General features: G+C 46.1%; 2 protein-coding genes across 8 annotated transcripts in view; one reads left to right on the top strand and one right to left on the bottom strand.

Moving 5' to 3' along the window:
• Positions 1–7,071, top strand: part of UNC5C (unc-5 netrin receptor C) — a 429,397-nt gene extending 422,326 nt beyond the window's left edge. For all 5 annotated transcript variants that reach the window (XM_086406587.1, XM_086406586.1, XM_086406590.1 and 2 more), the window contains 2 exons: positions 4,301–4,479; positions 5,238–7,071. In XM_086406587.1, coding sequence (XP_086262713.1) covers positions 4,301–4,479; positions 5,238–5,400 — 342 coding nt within the window. In that variant the 3' untranslated portion in view covers positions 5,401–7,071. The remainder of the gene's footprint in view (positions 1–4,300; positions 4,480–5,237) is intronic.
• LOC147370981 (uncharacterized) lies at positions 236–16,312 on the bottom strand. 3 transcript variants are annotated; one of them, XM_086406646.1, is made up of 6 exons: positions 11,839–13,695; positions 10,549–10,919; positions 7,716–7,771; positions 7,355–7,498; positions 5,402–5,490; positions 236–3,503 (listed from the first exon to the last, which is right to left on the bottom strand). In XM_086406646.1, the coding sequence occupies exons 2-5, from the start codon at positions 10,692–10,694 to the stop codon at positions 5,441–5,443; spliced, it is 396 nt and encodes a 131-aa protein (XP_086262772.1). In that variant the 5' UTR covers positions 10,695–10,919; positions 11,839–13,695; the 3' UTR covers positions 236–3,503; positions 5,402–5,440. The 3 variants fall into 3 exon arrangements, with proteins under 3 accessions (XP_086262772.1, XP_086262773.1, XP_086262775.1); XM_086406647.1 differs by having other exon boundaries at positions 10,549–16,312; XM_086406649.1 differs by lacking the exon at positions 236–3,503 and having other exon boundaries at positions 3,538–6,679; positions 11,839–13,694.
• Between the last annotated feature and the right edge of the window lie 551 nt (positions 16,313–16,863).

The following is a 16,863-nucleotide window of genomic DNA, read 5'->3' as shown; positions in this document are numbered from 1 at the left end:
TTGCAGTTGCGTCCGACTCTTTGCGACCCCATGGACTGTAACCTGCCAGACTCCTCTGTTCATGGAATTCTCCAGGCAAGAATACTGGAGTGAGGTACCCTGACCCTGGGAAAAATTGAAGGCAGGAGGAGAAGTGGGGGACAGAGATGTTTGGACAGCATCATGTCTCAGTGGACATGAGTTTGAGCAAGCTCCAGGAGAGAGTGAGGACAGGGAAGCCTGGATTGCTGCAGTCCATGGGGTCGCAAAGAGTCGGACAAGACTGAGCGACAGAACAACAAACACCCTTAAGAAAGGCACTTGGACGAGTGAATGGACTAGTCTGAGGAGAGAGAGTCATGAGAAAGGCAGGGTCAGGTTGCTGGGTGGAGGGAGCACCTGGGGCCTCCAGACCAGCACACCGCCTTACTGCAGGGTTAGGACTTGGGGATGGGTATGGCAGGAAAGCCATTTGATACTTACCAAGAGAAGGCAGATTACCAAATTCAGACTTAAATTGAAGAAAGTAGGGAAAACCACTAGACAATTCAGGTATGACCTAAATCAAATCCCTTATGATTATACAGTGGAAGTGAGAAATAGATTTAAGGGCCTAGATCTGATAGAGTGCCTGATGAACTATGGAATGAGGTTCGTGACATTGTACAGGAGACAGGGATCAAGACCATCCCCATGGAAAAGAAATGCAAAAAAGCAAAATGGCTGTCTGGGGAGGCCTTACAAATAGCTGTGAAAAGAACAGAAGCGAAAAGCAAAGACATAAGCATCTGAATGCAGAGTTCCAAAGAAAGAACAGCAAGAAGAGATAAGAAAGCCTTCCTCAGGGATCAATGCAAAGAAATAGAGGAAAACAACAGAATAGGAAAGACTAGAGATCTCTTCAAGAAAATTAGAGATACCAAGGGAACATTTCATGCAAACATGGGCTTGATAAAGGACAGAAATGGTATGGACCTAACAGAAGCAGAAGATATTAAGAAGAGGTGGCAAGAATACACAGAAGAACTGTACAAAAAAGATCTTCATGACCCAGATAATCACAATGGTGTGATCACTGACCTAGAGCCAGACATCCTGGAATGTGAAGTCAAGTGGGCCTTAGAAAGCATCACTATGAACAAAGCTAGTGGAGGTGATGGAATTCCAGTTGAGCTATTTCAAATCCTGAAAGCTGATGCTGTGAAAGTGCTGCACTCAATATGCCAGCAAATTTGGAAAAGTCAGCACTAGCCACAGGACTGGAAAAGGTCAGTTTTCATTCCAATCCCAAAGGCAATGCCAAAGAATGCTCAAACTACTGCACAATTGCACTCATCTCACACGCTAGTAAAGTAATGCTCAAAATTCTCCAAGCCAGGCTTCTGCAATACGTGAACTGTGAACTTCCAGATATTCAAGCTGGTTTTAGAAAAGGTAGAGGAACCAGAGATCAAATTGCCAACATCCGCTGGATCATGGAAAAAGCAAGAGAGTTCCAAAAAAACATCTATTTCTGCTTTATTGACTATGCCAAAGCCTTTGACTGTGTGGATCACAATAAACTGGAAAATTCTGAAAGAGATGGGAATACCAGACCACCTGATCTGCCTCTTGAGAAATCTGTATGCAGGTCAGGAAGCAACAGTTAGAACTGGACATGGAACAACAGACTGGTTCCAAATAGGAAAGGAGTATGTCAAGGCTGTATATTGTCACCCTGCTTATTTAACTTATATGCAGAGTACATCATGAGAAACGCTGGACTGGAAGAAGCACAAGCTGGAATCTAGATTGCTGGGAGAAATATCAATCACCTCAGATATGCAGATGACACCACCCTTATGGCAGAAAGTGAAGAGGAACTCAAAAGCCTCTTGATGAAAGTGAAAGAGGAGAGTGAAAAAGTTGGCTTAAAGCTCAACATTCAGAAAACGAAGATCATGGCATCCGGTCCCATCACTTCATGGGAAATAGATGGGGAAACAGTGAACACAGTGTCAGACTTTATTTTTTGGGCTCCAAAACCACTGCAGATGGTGACTGCAGCCATGAAATTAAAAGACGCTTACTCCTTGGAAGCAAAGTTATGAGCAACCTAGATAGCATATTGAAAAGCAGAGACATTACTTTGCCAACAAAGGTCCGTCTAGTCAAGGTTATGGTTTTTCCTGTGGTCATGTATGGATGTGAGAGTTGGACTGTGAAGATGGCTGAGCACAGAAGAATTGGTGCTTTTGAACTGTGGTGTTGGAGAAGACTCTTGAGGGTCCCTTGGACTGCAAGGAGATCCAACCAGTCCATTCTGAAGGAGATCAGCCCCGGGATTTCTTTGGAAGGAATGATGCTAAAGCTGAAACTCCAGTACTTTGGCCACCTCATGCGAAGAGTTGACTCATTGGAAAAGACTCTGATGCTGGGAGGGATTGGGGGCAGGAGGAGAAGGGGACGCCAGAGGATGAGATGGCTGGATGGCATCACTGACTCAATGGACATGAGTCTGAGTGAACTCCGGGAGTTGGTGATGGACAGGGAGGCCTGGCGTGCTGTGATTCATGGGGTTGCAAAGAGTCGGACACGACTGAGTGACTGAACTGAACTGAACTGAACTGAAGAGAAGGCAGGAAAATGTCAGTGCTGGGCTTTAGGGAGATGAGTGTGGCAGAAGGGAGATCATAGGTAAGAAGCAGGGAGCTGGTGTGGCCACCAATGAGAACATCTGAGGCTGTGAGTCAGCACTCCATGGCCAGCCAGGGACAGTTCGGCTGGGTTTCCACCTAGACCCCATTGTCATGGTCCAAACAAGACGTACGGAGGACCCAAAGTGGGCCGTAGCCCTAAGGTGTAAGTTCTCTACACCTCTGCCCCAACCTCTATTTATACCTAATAGAAGTGTTGGCCACTTGTGTGTGAACATTCCTACCATAAATCCACTGAAAAGCACCAACGTGTGCCTTCGCCCTCTCTTCTGGTCCCCTTGGTTTAAGTACTATGCCTTCAAGGTCCCCTGAAAACAGCTCTGTGCCCGGTGCAGGGAATGATCTTCAGGATTCAGGGACTCCAGCTCCCATTTGTTGCCTCTGTTTCACACCAGTCCCCTGAGTTCGGGTATGTATTGGAGGTTAACATAAAGGAGCCAGTACAATCCTCGGAGACTGAGTTTGCCAAGCTCTGGGTTTGAGGCCAAAGACTGTGATCATAGTCAACACTGTTGTGTGTTCTACGTTAAAAAAATTTTTTTTTTTTTGGTTCTAACATGCCCTCCAAAGGCCCTGACAGACCCCGTGTGGTGCGATGCACAAGCCTCACAGTGAGTCCTGGCTGCTGATCCAGGGCCACGGAGCAGGCCACCCCAGGATGCACCCTGGGGCCCCACAGTGCAGGAGCAGCAGGGTTTGGGAGGTTCTGCATGGCAGGGGCACTGACCTCTGGGTGGAGCACCTCGCCAGACCCTGAGACTTCCTGATGGCTGGAGCTGCATGTGGGTGCTTTATCCTCCAGCAGCTAATTATCTTCACCTCAGTTACCTGCTTGGAAAAAAGAGAGAGATGACATTTAAAGTAGATTAAGTGGATTTTCTTTTATTACTTTAATAGTTCCCAGGCAACATTTGCTTTTGCTTTTCCAACCAGCAGAAGTGATCAGAAAATGATTAGAGTTTCTCCTGCAGATGAAATTCCGATTTTGCATTTATGCTGTTTTATGAGCTGAAACTATCTTAAAAGCCAGTCTATGGTTTTCTCTACTAAAATTAGATTTTTTTTAAGTTAAGGGTGTATAGCAATTGGAGGATTCTGTTAGCAGTTTGCCCTAAGGCAGTATACTGCGTTCACCATTTTCTTTTAAAAGATTAGTCTTAATTTGATATCATTTAGAGGAGAGCTATGTTCCATTTCATTCAAAAGCAGAATCAAGCCATCTTCTACAGAGGTCAGAGGGAGAAGTTCCTCGAGCATTTGCCCAGGGCATTCCCCTTAGGGTCAGACAGTCTCTAGAATCTCTAGACATTCCCTGGCTCATCCTGGAGAAATTCTAGTAGAAAAGCTGTTACTGAGTTACACACGAGGTCTCCGGCTAGCCCAGTCCTGAAGGAAGACCCATAAATCCCAGGCTGTGCAAAGTCAACTCACAACATACTTCTTCCTCTAAGCCAGGTTATAGAGAATCACAACTTGCAGCCAGAAAGAAGTCATTCTCAGTAAGGAGAATAATAGCACCCATTCTCCTCTTATCTTTTCAAACGAGGCATTATGTTGACTGGGTCAATAAGGATTGCTTTTGTCTTCAGAAATAATGCTGTGTTGTTGCCCTGCCTGAACCACAGGAACCTACTGGCATGGATCTGCCGCTTCTGGACCCAGCGAGCACCATCACCACCATGACGGGCCCCAGCGCTTTCAGCATCCCGCCCCCGATCCGGCAGAAGCTCTGTAGCAGCCTGGATGCCCCGCAGACCAGGGGTCACGACTGGAGGATGCTGGCCCATAAGCTCAACCTGGACAGGTGGGTATGACCAGGCTTCAAGCCTGGTTCCTGTCAGACACAGGGCTTCAGGACTGATAACTGTTAGAGCAACATTCTTTTTTGTCTTTCCATCTGCACATTTACTTGCTTTTCATTCTGCCAACATGTATTAAGTTCCTACCTTGTCTCTTGCACCATGGTGTTGCAGATACATGGTTGAGAGACATCCTGGGCTTCTCTGACTTTTCTAAGCATCGGGTTTTATGATCTACTTCGCAAGGCTGATGGGCTAAATCCCCCTAAATGATATAGCCATTCACTAATTATTGTTCCTCACCTCCTGTTGAAGCAGGACCTAATGCTGGATGGGTAATTAACATGCTAAACACAGCAGTGCCGTTATGAAGAGACCTCAGGAGCCTCTTCTCTTTAGAACTTTGCCATCACTACCAAGCAAAACCCCAGGCCTGACCTGTCAAAGATGATCAGAGGCTGGGCTGGAAAGAAAACATAAGCCTCTTGATTTCCTGTTCAGGATGTGACCCATAGACATCTTGTCTCTTAAATTATCTTACTCAGAGTTGAGGTTAACAAAGTTAAGCATCACGTCTCCTGTCTGGGGCTGACCTAATTAAACATGAGCTAGTTATTCAGGACAGCTCACTGCAAGCCCCAGTTTCTCAAGGGGGACCAGGATACTTATAGAAATGCAGAAACAAAAAGGTTTCGTCAACACCGAAAAGAAAACAGACCCATAAATCACACCGTTCAGCCCTTTTTCCCATTACCAATTACAGGTACTTGAATTACTTTGCCACCAAATCAAGTCCAACTGGTGTCATCCTGGATCTCTGGGAAGCACAGAACTTCCCAGATGGAAACCTGAGCGTGCTGGCAGCTGTCTTAGAGGAAATGGGAAGACATGAAACAGTAGTGTCATTAGCAGAAGGGCAGTACTGACCCAGGCTGGGGCTGAAGTGCAGGAGGAGAGCCCAGGGGCTCACAGCTGAGGAGGAAACCCGTCTGGACCAGTGAGCTCCACAGGCAAGACTGCAGCGGGAGAGAGAAGGCAGACACAGCCACCAATGTACACGCCCACTCTACTCGGACACCGCCACAGGAGTTCAGAGCAGTTGTACAAATGTGTATCTTGAATTTAGAAATCAACCTAATTTTCCTCTTAGTTGGGCTGTATGCTGTGTGGTACAGGATCTTACAGTTTCCTAGGAAACGCTTTTTATTGCTATCCAGATATATGGATAAACTTTCTTAACAAACCCAATTTCTACAAACGTTGTTTACATCAAATTGGACAGGGATGCAGACACTGTCCATGGCTCGTTCTATTTTTGTTTAAATCATTTGAAGTTGAAGCTGTGGACGGTTTGCTGTGTCTCTTTCAGATTAGTAATTTACAGAGAAATCACAAGAGTTTTCCTACAAATTGTGTGCATCAAGTGTCTCAGATAATCCTCCCATCAGTGTTCTCTTTCTAGAACTTGTAGAACCAGTGTTACTGTTTGTATCAGGGAAGTGGAGAATCTAAGCATAAAGGAGAAATAGATAAGACTTCTTATTCCTTGAGGGCACTGTCTCATGCCCTCGGGAATAAAGCTGTATCATCACAGGGAAGACATTGATTCATGTTCAACAACACAAGAATTTCTTCACAACTTGTGTGTTGGTAATATGCAACTTGAAGTGTTTTGGTTTTTTTAAAAGGTATTATCATCATCATCATTATTATTATTGATGAGTATTTACAAGTATTCTAGTAAAAGGATTTACTTTTACCTTGTTTTTGTTAGCAGTACTGTTAGTATTTAGGTATCGACCTGACCTGGGCACCTTCTCATAACAAGGTGGATGTGGTCACCAGTTTAATTAAGCAGGCATCCCTTGCTTCCTTGACATTTTTATCTTTCTTCACTCATTCTGCCTGAGAAGGTGGTAAATGCGTACCGACTTTGTCAGTCTGTTCTTTGAGCTTGCTCAGGCAGGGGCTTTGTCCCCCATGTATTGTCACGGGACATGCTCTCGATTCAAGCTTACGCAGTATTGTGGTCATGCAGCCCCACATGCCTTTGGTGGGTCCTCTGTCTACCATGGAGGCAGTGTGATTGAAGGAACAGCCTCTGAGCTGGAGATCAGGAAACCAGTTCTCATTCTGGGTTTGTCATTGTCATCTGTGCTCCGTGGGGAGAGTCATTTACCCTCACTGGACCTCAGGTTTCCTCACCTGTAAAATGAAGGGGTGGATTAGATCGGCTCAAGGTCCTAAAACATTTGACTTCCCACTGTGATGCCTCCAGCCTCCTTCATCAGTCTGAAGACCACAATGGACGCTGACCTGGATCATTTAACGATTCAACCTGTCTTTCGCCCAGGCTACATTATGCCTTCCAAATAGTTCTGACTTGGCAGATAATTATTCTGACCTGTAACATATTTGTTATGCTTTCAAGTCCCGTCGTCGCGTCATTGCATCATGCTGTTCACCCAGAGATGGCATCCCCTTATCACTCTCTTTCCTCTCTTGGGACCAGTTGCCTTCCTGACTAGTTGCAAATTATGTTCTATTATTGTCTTGGTCAAAAATTTTTTAATTAAAAAAATTTTTTAACTGAAAAATAGTCAGTCAACGGACTACTTTGTGTAAACGATGATATTTCTTTAGGACCATACAGGCTCTTCGTTTTAACACAGGGGCTCAATTCTTTCAGCGGGTGGGGGGGTAAAGAGTCAACAGTCCAGGAGCCAAACCGAGACTGAACAAGCACCCCTGCATATGAATCGGCACTTTCAAAGCACGGCTGTGGTTTACCTTGGGGCTAGAGGTATCCAAGTTACTGAATGGATTTGAATTAGAAATAATCTTACCCTTTTCCCCTTCTTTCCATATGCATTTCCTCACCTGTTTGGGTAATTTGTTGATATTCCCAGGTTCTTCTATCCTCATCACTGAGAAACTGTTGATACCTTGGTAGGGAGCCTTTTCTTATCTTCTGTTTTAGATACATGAAGACTATTCCATCATCTGTCTCTCTCAGACCACACCCTGTACCGTACATAAAAATACATGACACTTGCTGTGAAAGGTAAGATTGCACTAATAAACAAGTTCAGTGTATCATGCTTATACCAATGTATCTTTGACCAAAAGATAGTAAAATTGTACTCTACATTAAAAAAAAAAACTTAATTTTTAAAAAGGGGAAGCAGAAAGAGCTATGGTGCATTGCTGCATCTTCAAATGACTTCTCAAGATCACTCACCATTGCTGGTTTGGGGGGCTGTCATCTCTGGAAGGCAAGAATTAGAAATCTGATGCCTAATGAAAAATAGAAAGGAGCAAATATGTAGTAGCCAGATAATTTCAAAACTGACTTTTAAAAAGTCATCAACACAGAACTACAGAAGGCAGCAGGAGTTGTATTTTCAAAGCCACTGGCTTCATTTGAAGTGCGTCCTGGTATTTGGTTCTGCATCTTAGCGCCAGAAAGGGGAAAGGCGGTTAACTCCTTACAAGTGAGGTCCTTGTCTGTCATAGACCCCCATCATGTTCCCTGTCAGGGGAGCAAACTTCCATATGTATAGCACGCCATTTACATCAAATAATGTACACAGCAAATTCTGATTTCCTTCTTTTGGGGAGTCAAGTAATAGCTGTTAAATTGCTCTCAAACTCAGAAGGCCTAGGCTCAACAGTTCAGTATATAGGGAGCAACTTCATGAGCCATCCTGTAACACGCCCTCCCTTTCATTCCTAGGGCTTCGCTGTAGGTTGAGAGCAAAAACCAGTTTACTTCATCTGGAAGGAAAAAAAAAAAAAAAATCTCTCACTTGTGCATGGTGCCATCTAGTGGTAGATAACACTACCTGCCCCAAGTTTAATAGGAAATCTCAGGAGGAGTTTTTGACAGTGGGAATGGATGCCTGTAGCATGTATAGCATCTTTATGACCGACATGCAGAAATTTTCACATCAGACAAGACATTTCTTATTCTCACTTTTTTTTTCCGCTTAAATTGCCCACATCAAAACTTACATGTCATTATGGGCCTGGTTGCTTCCCCGGTGGCTCAGATGGTAAGAGAGTCTGCTTTCAATGCATGAGACCCGGGTTCGATCCCTGGGTTGGGAAGATCCCCTGGAGAAGGAAATGGCACCCCACTCCAGTACTCTTCCCTGGAAAATCCCATGGACAGAGGAGCCTCGTAGGCTACAGTCCATGGGGTCGCAAACAGTCGGACACGACTGAGCGACTTCGCATTTCATGAGCCTAGTACGTTTGTTTCTGACTCCATACGCATCTCAAATTGGTGTCACAGAAATAATAGAAACACATAAAAATCTGTACAAAACAGCTTTTGAAGATTTGTCATTATTATTTATATTTTTCACTAGGCTTCATGTGTTTTAAAACTTACTTTTAGTTCTCTGATATTTATTTTTGAAGACATAGATCAGATCAGTCGCTCAGTCATGTCCGACTCTTTGCGACCCCATGAATCTCAGCACGCCAGGCCTCCCTGTCCAGCACCAACTCCCGGAGTTCACTGAGACTCACGTCCATCGAGTCAGTGATGCCATCCAGCCATCTCATCCTCTGTCGTCCCCTTCTCCTCCTGCCCTCAATCCCTCCCAGCATCAGAGTCTTTTCCAATGAGTCAACTCTTCGCACGAGGTGGCCAAAGTACCGGAATTTCAGCTTTAGCATCATTCCTTCCAAAGAAATCCCGGGGCTGATCTCCTTTAGAATGGACTGGTTGGTTCTCCTTGCAGTTCAAGGGACTCTCAAGAGTCTTCTCCAACACCACAGTTCAAAAGCATCAATTCTTCGCGCTCAGCCTTCTTCACAGTCCAACTCTCACATCCATACATGACCACAGGAAAAACCAGAGCCTTGACTAGACATAAGCAGCATCCAATTGGAAATAAGTTTTATATATGCAAATACTACATCTAATGAAGTGAAAACTGTTGTGGTTGTTAATCAAGGAGAAGAAACTAGCTTCCTTCTGAATTTGGGGATCTAAAGGCAGATGTTTCATCCTGTTTTCATTTTCCTCTCACTAAATCACATTTCCTTAATGTGCTCTGGAAGGAATAGAAGTTAGATTCAGAATATTGATAACTGGGCACAAGGCGTCAGCAAACTGTAACACCAAGGTGCTCACAGCCAAGAGCCTTTCATAAACAGCATGAACAGCAGTGTGGACACGCACCTCAGTTACCCAGGAGAACTCCATCTTCATGGAAGCAATGTAAGCTCTTCCAAGGCAAGTCAGTGTTTGGGGTGAGATGTCCTTTGGTATACTGAATAACCATTAGCCATCTTGGGCTTCCCAGGTGGCTCAGTGGTAAAGAATCTACCTACCAAGCAGGAGATGCAGGTTCGATCCCTGGGTTGGAAAGATCCCCAGGAGAAGGAAATGGCAACCCACTGTAGGATTCTTGCCTGGGAAATCCCATGGACAGAGGAGCCTGGCAGGCTGCAGTCCATGCGGTTACAGTCAGACACAACTTAACAACTAAACTACAACAACAATGGGTATTAGTAATTTAATGCTATCATAGGCCCAATCAGAAAGAACTGAATGAAATGGCAGATAAAAGACACCTATGACAAAGGACAATAGTTGAAAAAATGAATTACCCTGATAATATTTAGACAACATGTAGCTCCAACCCTTTATACTGATACATACCACTATTTTGTGGGGCTACCCTGGTGGCTCAAATGGTAAAGAATCTGCCTGCAATGTAGGAGACCTGGGTTCAATCCCTGGGTTGGGACGATCCCCTGGAGAAGGGAATGGCTACCCACTCCAGTATTCTTGCCTGAAGAATTCCATGGACAGAGGAGCCAGGCGGGCTACAGTTCATGGGGTCACAAAGAGTCAGACATGACTAAGCAACTAATACTTTCACTATTATTTTGTAGATTTTAATCTCCCAACTTTCAGATAGTAGAACCATTCGTTAGGAAGAAGTCATGGAGACTGAGTTCAGGACACTCTGGAAACTATACAGTCAGTAACACTTTTTAGGGGTGTAAGCAAGATATTTTAAACATTGCAAGAGTAGAATTGAGATTTTATTTACCTTCTTCTGGAGAGGCACAGACAAGGCTCTGGCTCATGTATCTTGAGGTGTGTCTCTGCTGGGAACACAGCAGTGCGCTCCTGGTCCACATCTGCCTCTGTCTCTCTCATGGATGTTTGAGGCAGGAAGCAGTAATTGATCACCATCTACTCAGGGTTCACTGCCTTTGCCACTACAAGGTCTGTACGTGAGGTCAAATGCATAAAAATACTGACCTTCCAGAGAGTATAAAATAGGTAGAAAAAGTTTCCTTATCTAGTCTTCAGACTTCAGGTTGAACAGGAGCTATGGGTCTTGCTGACTTCTGGACAAGTTATCAATCTTGCACAGAGACCCCAGTCCAAGTCTGAGGCCAATGACAGGAAGGATGCCTGTGGACACAGCCAAGTGAAACTGGGTTTGATCCATCTGCTTTGAGAGCAGAGGCGCTTTTGTGAGTCAGAATGCCATCATGCCATCCCTCAAAATCAATTATTTGTAAAGATGATAATGGTCAATGAGCATTAGAATTTATGGAACCAATAAGGAAAATATTTTTATGACTGATTATCTCAAGGTAATAAAACGTTGTTTTACCTTTTGAGTGCCTCACAGGACCAACGATTACACTTTGCCTTTTTGGTTTTTTGTATTTTTTTAAACTTCACTGAGCTAATGTTGGCTGAAATCCTTAGAACTTTGCCTCTGTGCAATCAAGTGCTATTTCTTTACCCTAAGAAATCTATTTGTATAATCTCTGGCTGTAATGATTATTTTGAGAAAGTTCCTTTGCATCTCAAATGATTTTTTTATGGAATAAGACATAAGGGGAATAAATACGTTGTAAGCATTAATAATTTAAGCCTGTGTCTATACAGGTTAAGCCAATGGAGTCATAAATATTTCCATAATTCATGCCTGAAACCAATTTGTGAAAATAGGGAGATGGCCTTATATGTCACTGGGTGTGTTTGCTCTACATACCAACAATTAACTTCCTGATACTTTAGTCTTATCAGCCCTGTGATTGCCCCATTTTTGGAAATCCTGCTCTAAACATCTGTCTTCAGAAGAGTTCATGGCTCTCAGCTTTTTCAGTGGCCCTGTCACCTGCCTGAATTGATCTACAGGTGGAATATTAATGGGCTCATGCACCCAGACATAACATACACGCCTGGCTGTATTTCAGCATGGTCAAGGAAAGTGCTGCCAGGACAGACAGACAGGAACTCCATAAATGCACTGCCAAACAAAACCAACCAATACAGAAGCTATTTCCCAGCCAGCCATATACTTCAGACTTTTACTTACTACCGAGAACTGTCCGGAGATGATCTGGGATTCTGCAGAGTGTCAGGAGTCTTGACCCACCAGCTGCTGAGAAGGGAAAAAGGCAGGTGGCCTGAGATAAGGTCAGCTGCCCACGAGACAAAGCATCTGCTACGGTGTACATCAGCCTCCACACCTGCCATTTCAGACTGTGCCTCAGCAAAAGTCTAAGCTGCTGAAGCTGTAACACTTCAGGGTCTTTTAGCCAATATGTTTAAGTCCTATGTGCCAATCTTAAATTCCAAAGTCTCCTGGACTTGGCAGTATCAGAGCAGTTACTGAAGATGATGGCACCAGCCAGGGTGGAATAACCCTCGGTACTGAGTTCAGAAGGTGAATCGTGGGCAATTATTGCTGATCAGCAGCCTAAGCATTGATAAACCCTGACCTCTGAAGGTCAGCACTGTCGTGAGGCAACATCCAAGAACTGTGACCTGAAACATGTCCCAGATGCCAAACCTGATTGAGCAAAAGAGCAAGAAATCCACAGCCAGCGCAAAACACCTCACCCTTTTATAGTTAGGTGACGCCTATAAATGAGGGTGAATAAATTCTAACACATACTCCTCCTGGCCTTGAAAAAACAGGAGGACAGCAGTCAGAACAAGCTGAGGTGCGACCTGCATCCTCCCCTTTGGTAGTGTGACCCTCAGCCTCCCAACAGGATGCATTCAGCCCCATTGCAGGGAAGAGCATCCCTACATGTGTGTATGTGTGTGTGCTGTGTATCACGGTGATGTACGTGTTCACTGAGTTTGTTAACCTGTCACACACTGGTGACCTTCTCTTCATTCTTTCTAAAGAAGACAACCAATGTTTATCAGAGAAAACTCCCCAGCAGTCTGTGCGATAGAGACGTGTCACCCACCTGCTAGTCCGGGGGGACAGTTCAACTGCGGAAATGGCACAGTAAAGTTTTGTGCTGTGTTATCCTTCTTTTCTCAAACACAATGACACCACCTTAGCTTTTCAGATATGGAACACTTCTCTGGCTGTTTCAGAGTTCCCTCTTGCTGTATCTTCTATGCAATTCCTTTTCTAGAAACCCCCTGCAGAGGCGGGCTCTCTGGGGTCCCATCCGAGTCGCCATGCGCTGGAAGCAAGGGATGCTAGCCCTGGCTGCCTCTCTCCATTTCCCTGCAGTTCTTTGGTTTGTAAATTTGCCTGCATCTATCCTGTCAGCCAACATGTACAAAATGCAAGAAAGAATTTTTAAACAGGTAATAAATTATATTTATAAGCAACAGAGTGTGCTGCCTCACTTATTCCTTCACGGAGCCCTCCCCTGTGTGAAGAGTCACCCAGTGTTTCTTCAATAGCATGGAAGAGCACTTAGACCCTGCACAGACGGTAACCACAGCCTCCCTCAGGCCAGGATGAGGCTATGGAACAATGCTTCTCAAGCCTCTGTGCACAATGGTGTCACTTGAGCAGCTTTACAAAATGACTGCCTGGATCTCACCCTCAGAGAACCTGAATTCACAGGTCTGGGGTGTAGACTTGGCCTTGGGAGTATTATTATAAGTTCCCAGGTGATATCAGTGAGCAGTTACGGCAGGGACCAGGTCTGGGTACTGTGGGTCAGAGGCCCTGGAGAGTTGGGAAGAAAGTGAACGAAGGCCAGACCCTCATATAGTCCATTTTAGATGAATTCTACACATGGAGAACAGACTCGTGGTTGCCAAGGGGGAGCAGGGATGCGAGAGGGATGGATTGGAAGTTTGGGATTAGCACATGCGAACTAATGTATGTAGGATGGATTAACAGCAGGATCCTACCATATAGCACAGGGAACTACATTCAACATGAAACTACCAGCAGAAATTAACACAGCATTAAAAGTCAAGTATACTTCAATAAAATTTAAAAATAAAAGTCTGCAAAGAGCCACACTGTATATGTGTGCTAAATCACTCAGTCGTGTCCAACTCTTTGAGACCCCATGGACTGTACCCCGCCAGGGTCCTCTGTCTGTGGAATTTTCCAGGCAAGAACACTGGAGTGGGTTGCCATTTCCTCCTCCAGGGGATCGTCCTGACCCAGGGATCGAGCCCCAGTCTCCTGCGTCTCCTGCACTGCAGGCAGATTCTTTACCACTGAGCCATCTGGGAAGCAACAGATACATTAGTAGGTACAAAATGAAAAGGGAGGATGCCCAGAGCTAGAGCAAACACCAGGCCGACCTGCTCAATTTGTGGAGGACGGCAGGCCACTCCCTCCGAGTGATGAGCATGAGAGATGCTCCACGTGTGCAGGGGACTCTGAGGCAGCCTCTTCCAGGTGAGGGAGCTGCTCTGAGAGGGGAGGCTCCTGCCCATTCCTGCCCCTCAGCCTTGGCCACCAGAGCCTGTGAGTAACGGGACCTGTCCTGACAGTACTGTCCTTTGACTTAAGACCATGCAAGACTGCGGTCACAAAACCATCTGTGGGTCAGAGCTGAGGAAGTGGTGGCACTGGAGTCCGGGTAAACCAGAGTCCTGGTAAAAACAGAAGGGAGAAGTGGGGGCTGTGGCTGAGAAGTTAGCACCATTTAAAGAGTGAAAACTCCATAAAGAATGAAACGGACGGCACTTCACAAAGACAGTATACAGTGGCACAGGCTCAGCCCATGACCATCCCTCGAGCCCTGCTTTGGAGCTTTGGTGGCTGGGGCTGCTGTTGGGAAAACTGCAACCAGCAAAATGCACATACATTTTCCGAGCTGGGGAGGAGGGCTACCCGAGCCCCTCTCTGGGTTGGTGTCTCTGGAAAGTTCTAGCATGTGGCCCAGGAAAAGAACCAGAGTTCCCTATCAGCCCCAGAGTTCCCTACAGCCAATTAATAGCACAACCTGGGGAGGCACTGCTTCATAGGAACAAAAGTCCTGAGAGCAGGCTCATCTGTGCTCTGCTGCAGGGACGGGAAGGAACCACCAAGCATGCAACTTAAAAGTGGCCCAGGCAAGCGAAGATGCTGTTCACCTCAGCTGGGGTTTGCCATCTCTGACTTTGAATCCAGGAAAGCCCATAGCATCCAGGAGTGGGGTGCAGACAGGGTGGGAGAGGGTGTCCCCACTACAGACTCTGGCTAGTTTCACACGTTGCCAGCTTTACATCCTGCAAAATTAACGTCCGTGAGGAAAAGCAGTATTTATGAGCACCTGCTGTGTGCCTGGAGTGGAGCCACACAGACTTCCCATGTCCACCTCATCTGTTTCTCCTCAGAGCCCCATGAGGTGGGGCTCAATTTATAGGGAAGAAGTCTGGGGCTCAGACTATATGCTTCTATGAAACTGAGATGATGAAAACCATGCACATGACTGAAATCCATCTGAATCCCCACGTTGGGGTGAACTCTTCTGGCATTAGTGCAGCTGACTCAGCACAGCCAGTCACGCACCATGGAGCCCCTGGGAACGGAGGTGCAAGCCCGCCTGTGCTCCCGGTGCCCCAACGACTCTGGGTCTACTCTCTCTGGATCCAGTCTCCACTGTGAAAGTAGAAAGTGAAAGTTGCTCAATCACGTTCGACTCTTTGCAACCCCATGGACTGTAGCCCGTCAGGCTCCTCTATCCACGGAATTCTCCAGGCAAGAATACTATGGAGTGGGTTGCCATTCCCTTCCCAGGGGATGTTCCTAACCCAGGAATAGAACCTGGGTCTCCTGCACTGCAGGCAGATTCTTTACTGTCTAAGCCATCCCTGGATGGCCTCAAAACCAAACTTTTCACTCTGGCCTCCAGGATTCCCAGTCCATGGACAAACACTTGAACGTGTTCCCTCTCCCTCTGCAGACGGCTGTCTCCTCTCTGGGGGACATTGATTCCGAAACAACAGCAACAACCTGTTTGCTCCATGCTCCACGGACTTCACAGTCAGGAGAAAGGATGGAGTCTCTTTCCTACTGTTGGGGCGCTGCTGCCAGGTCACTGCCCTTGCACGAATGCCCACTCTGTAGTACATCAGGCCATCAGGCCCCACCAGCCTCTGTCTCCACCCTCTGTCCCCATCCCCCAATGGCTCTGGTGAATCCTGTCTCACAATCTTCATGTCATTAGACCACTACCATCCTGGGGGAGCTTCGAAATCCACAAAGACGGACCCAACAATCTGGCTTTGGCATGCATGTGTCATCACCAATCATCTTGTCCATGAATAAATCCATCCACCCCTGTGAGCACACCCTCAGCCTGTCCTTGGTCTTGTGACTCACTCTTTGAAATCTTGATTCTGAACGCAGCCTCTTTCTCAATAAGTGCAAACACGCCACCTCGACCCCAGCCTAGTTCCCTGCCCTCTGGCCTGGTTTCTCTGGACCTGTCACCGGCCTCTTCTTTAGTCCCTCCCTCCTCTGAACCACGTCAGCTGCCCCCTTGATGATAAATCTTATTTTCCAGGGCCCCTTGCTGCATATGCCTGGTAACTCCCACCTGAAATGAAACCAGCTGTCGCAGTCTCCAGGCCTACATCTGGGTTCCTGATAGAAAAAAATAAAACCATAAAACTATTAATACATAGAAGAGTAGCACAGAGAATTTGTCATAATAGCTAATATTTAGTAATAGTCGAGTGCTTCACCAAATGCTTAGGGGGCATGGCATGGATTATTTCATCTTCAGAACCACTCCATGCAGTAGAGATTAATATTATTCTTGTCTTCAAGGGGAAGAAGCCGTGTCTTCAAGAGGTCAAAACAGGGCTACCCTGACAGAGTGGGGAGAACGAGGGGGCCCAGGTTCACAGGCCAGTTGTCTGGTGGCCCAGCGGCCACACCCTGGTCACCAGCCACAGTCAGCCTTCTCCGTCTCAACGGGGCCCTGGGCGTTGCCTGTAAGCAGCTGCCTATGACCTCATCACCAAGGTTCCTACCTTTCCTCTCCCTCTCAACAGATGGTTGTGCCTCCTCATAACAGACAGAATCGGAGCCATCAGACCTCTCGTCCTGCTCTCCTGCCGCCACGGCACACACTCACCCGCGTCGCTGTCCACGGCCACCTCTCCTGCCCGTTACAACGTGACATTTTTACAG

The sequence above is a fragment of the Bos grunniens genome, chromosome 6 (assembly GCF_055505025.1).
Source record: "Bos grunniens cultivar Pamir isolate PY7600 chromosome 6, Bosgru_T2T1.0, whole genome shotgun sequence".
Classification (NCBI taxonomy): domain Eukaryota; kingdom Metazoa; phylum Chordata; class Mammalia; order Artiodactyla; family Bovidae; genus Bos; species Bos grunniens.
Note: the sequence above shows the minus strand (reverse complement) of the source record. Positions and strands in the feature narration are given on the sequence as shown.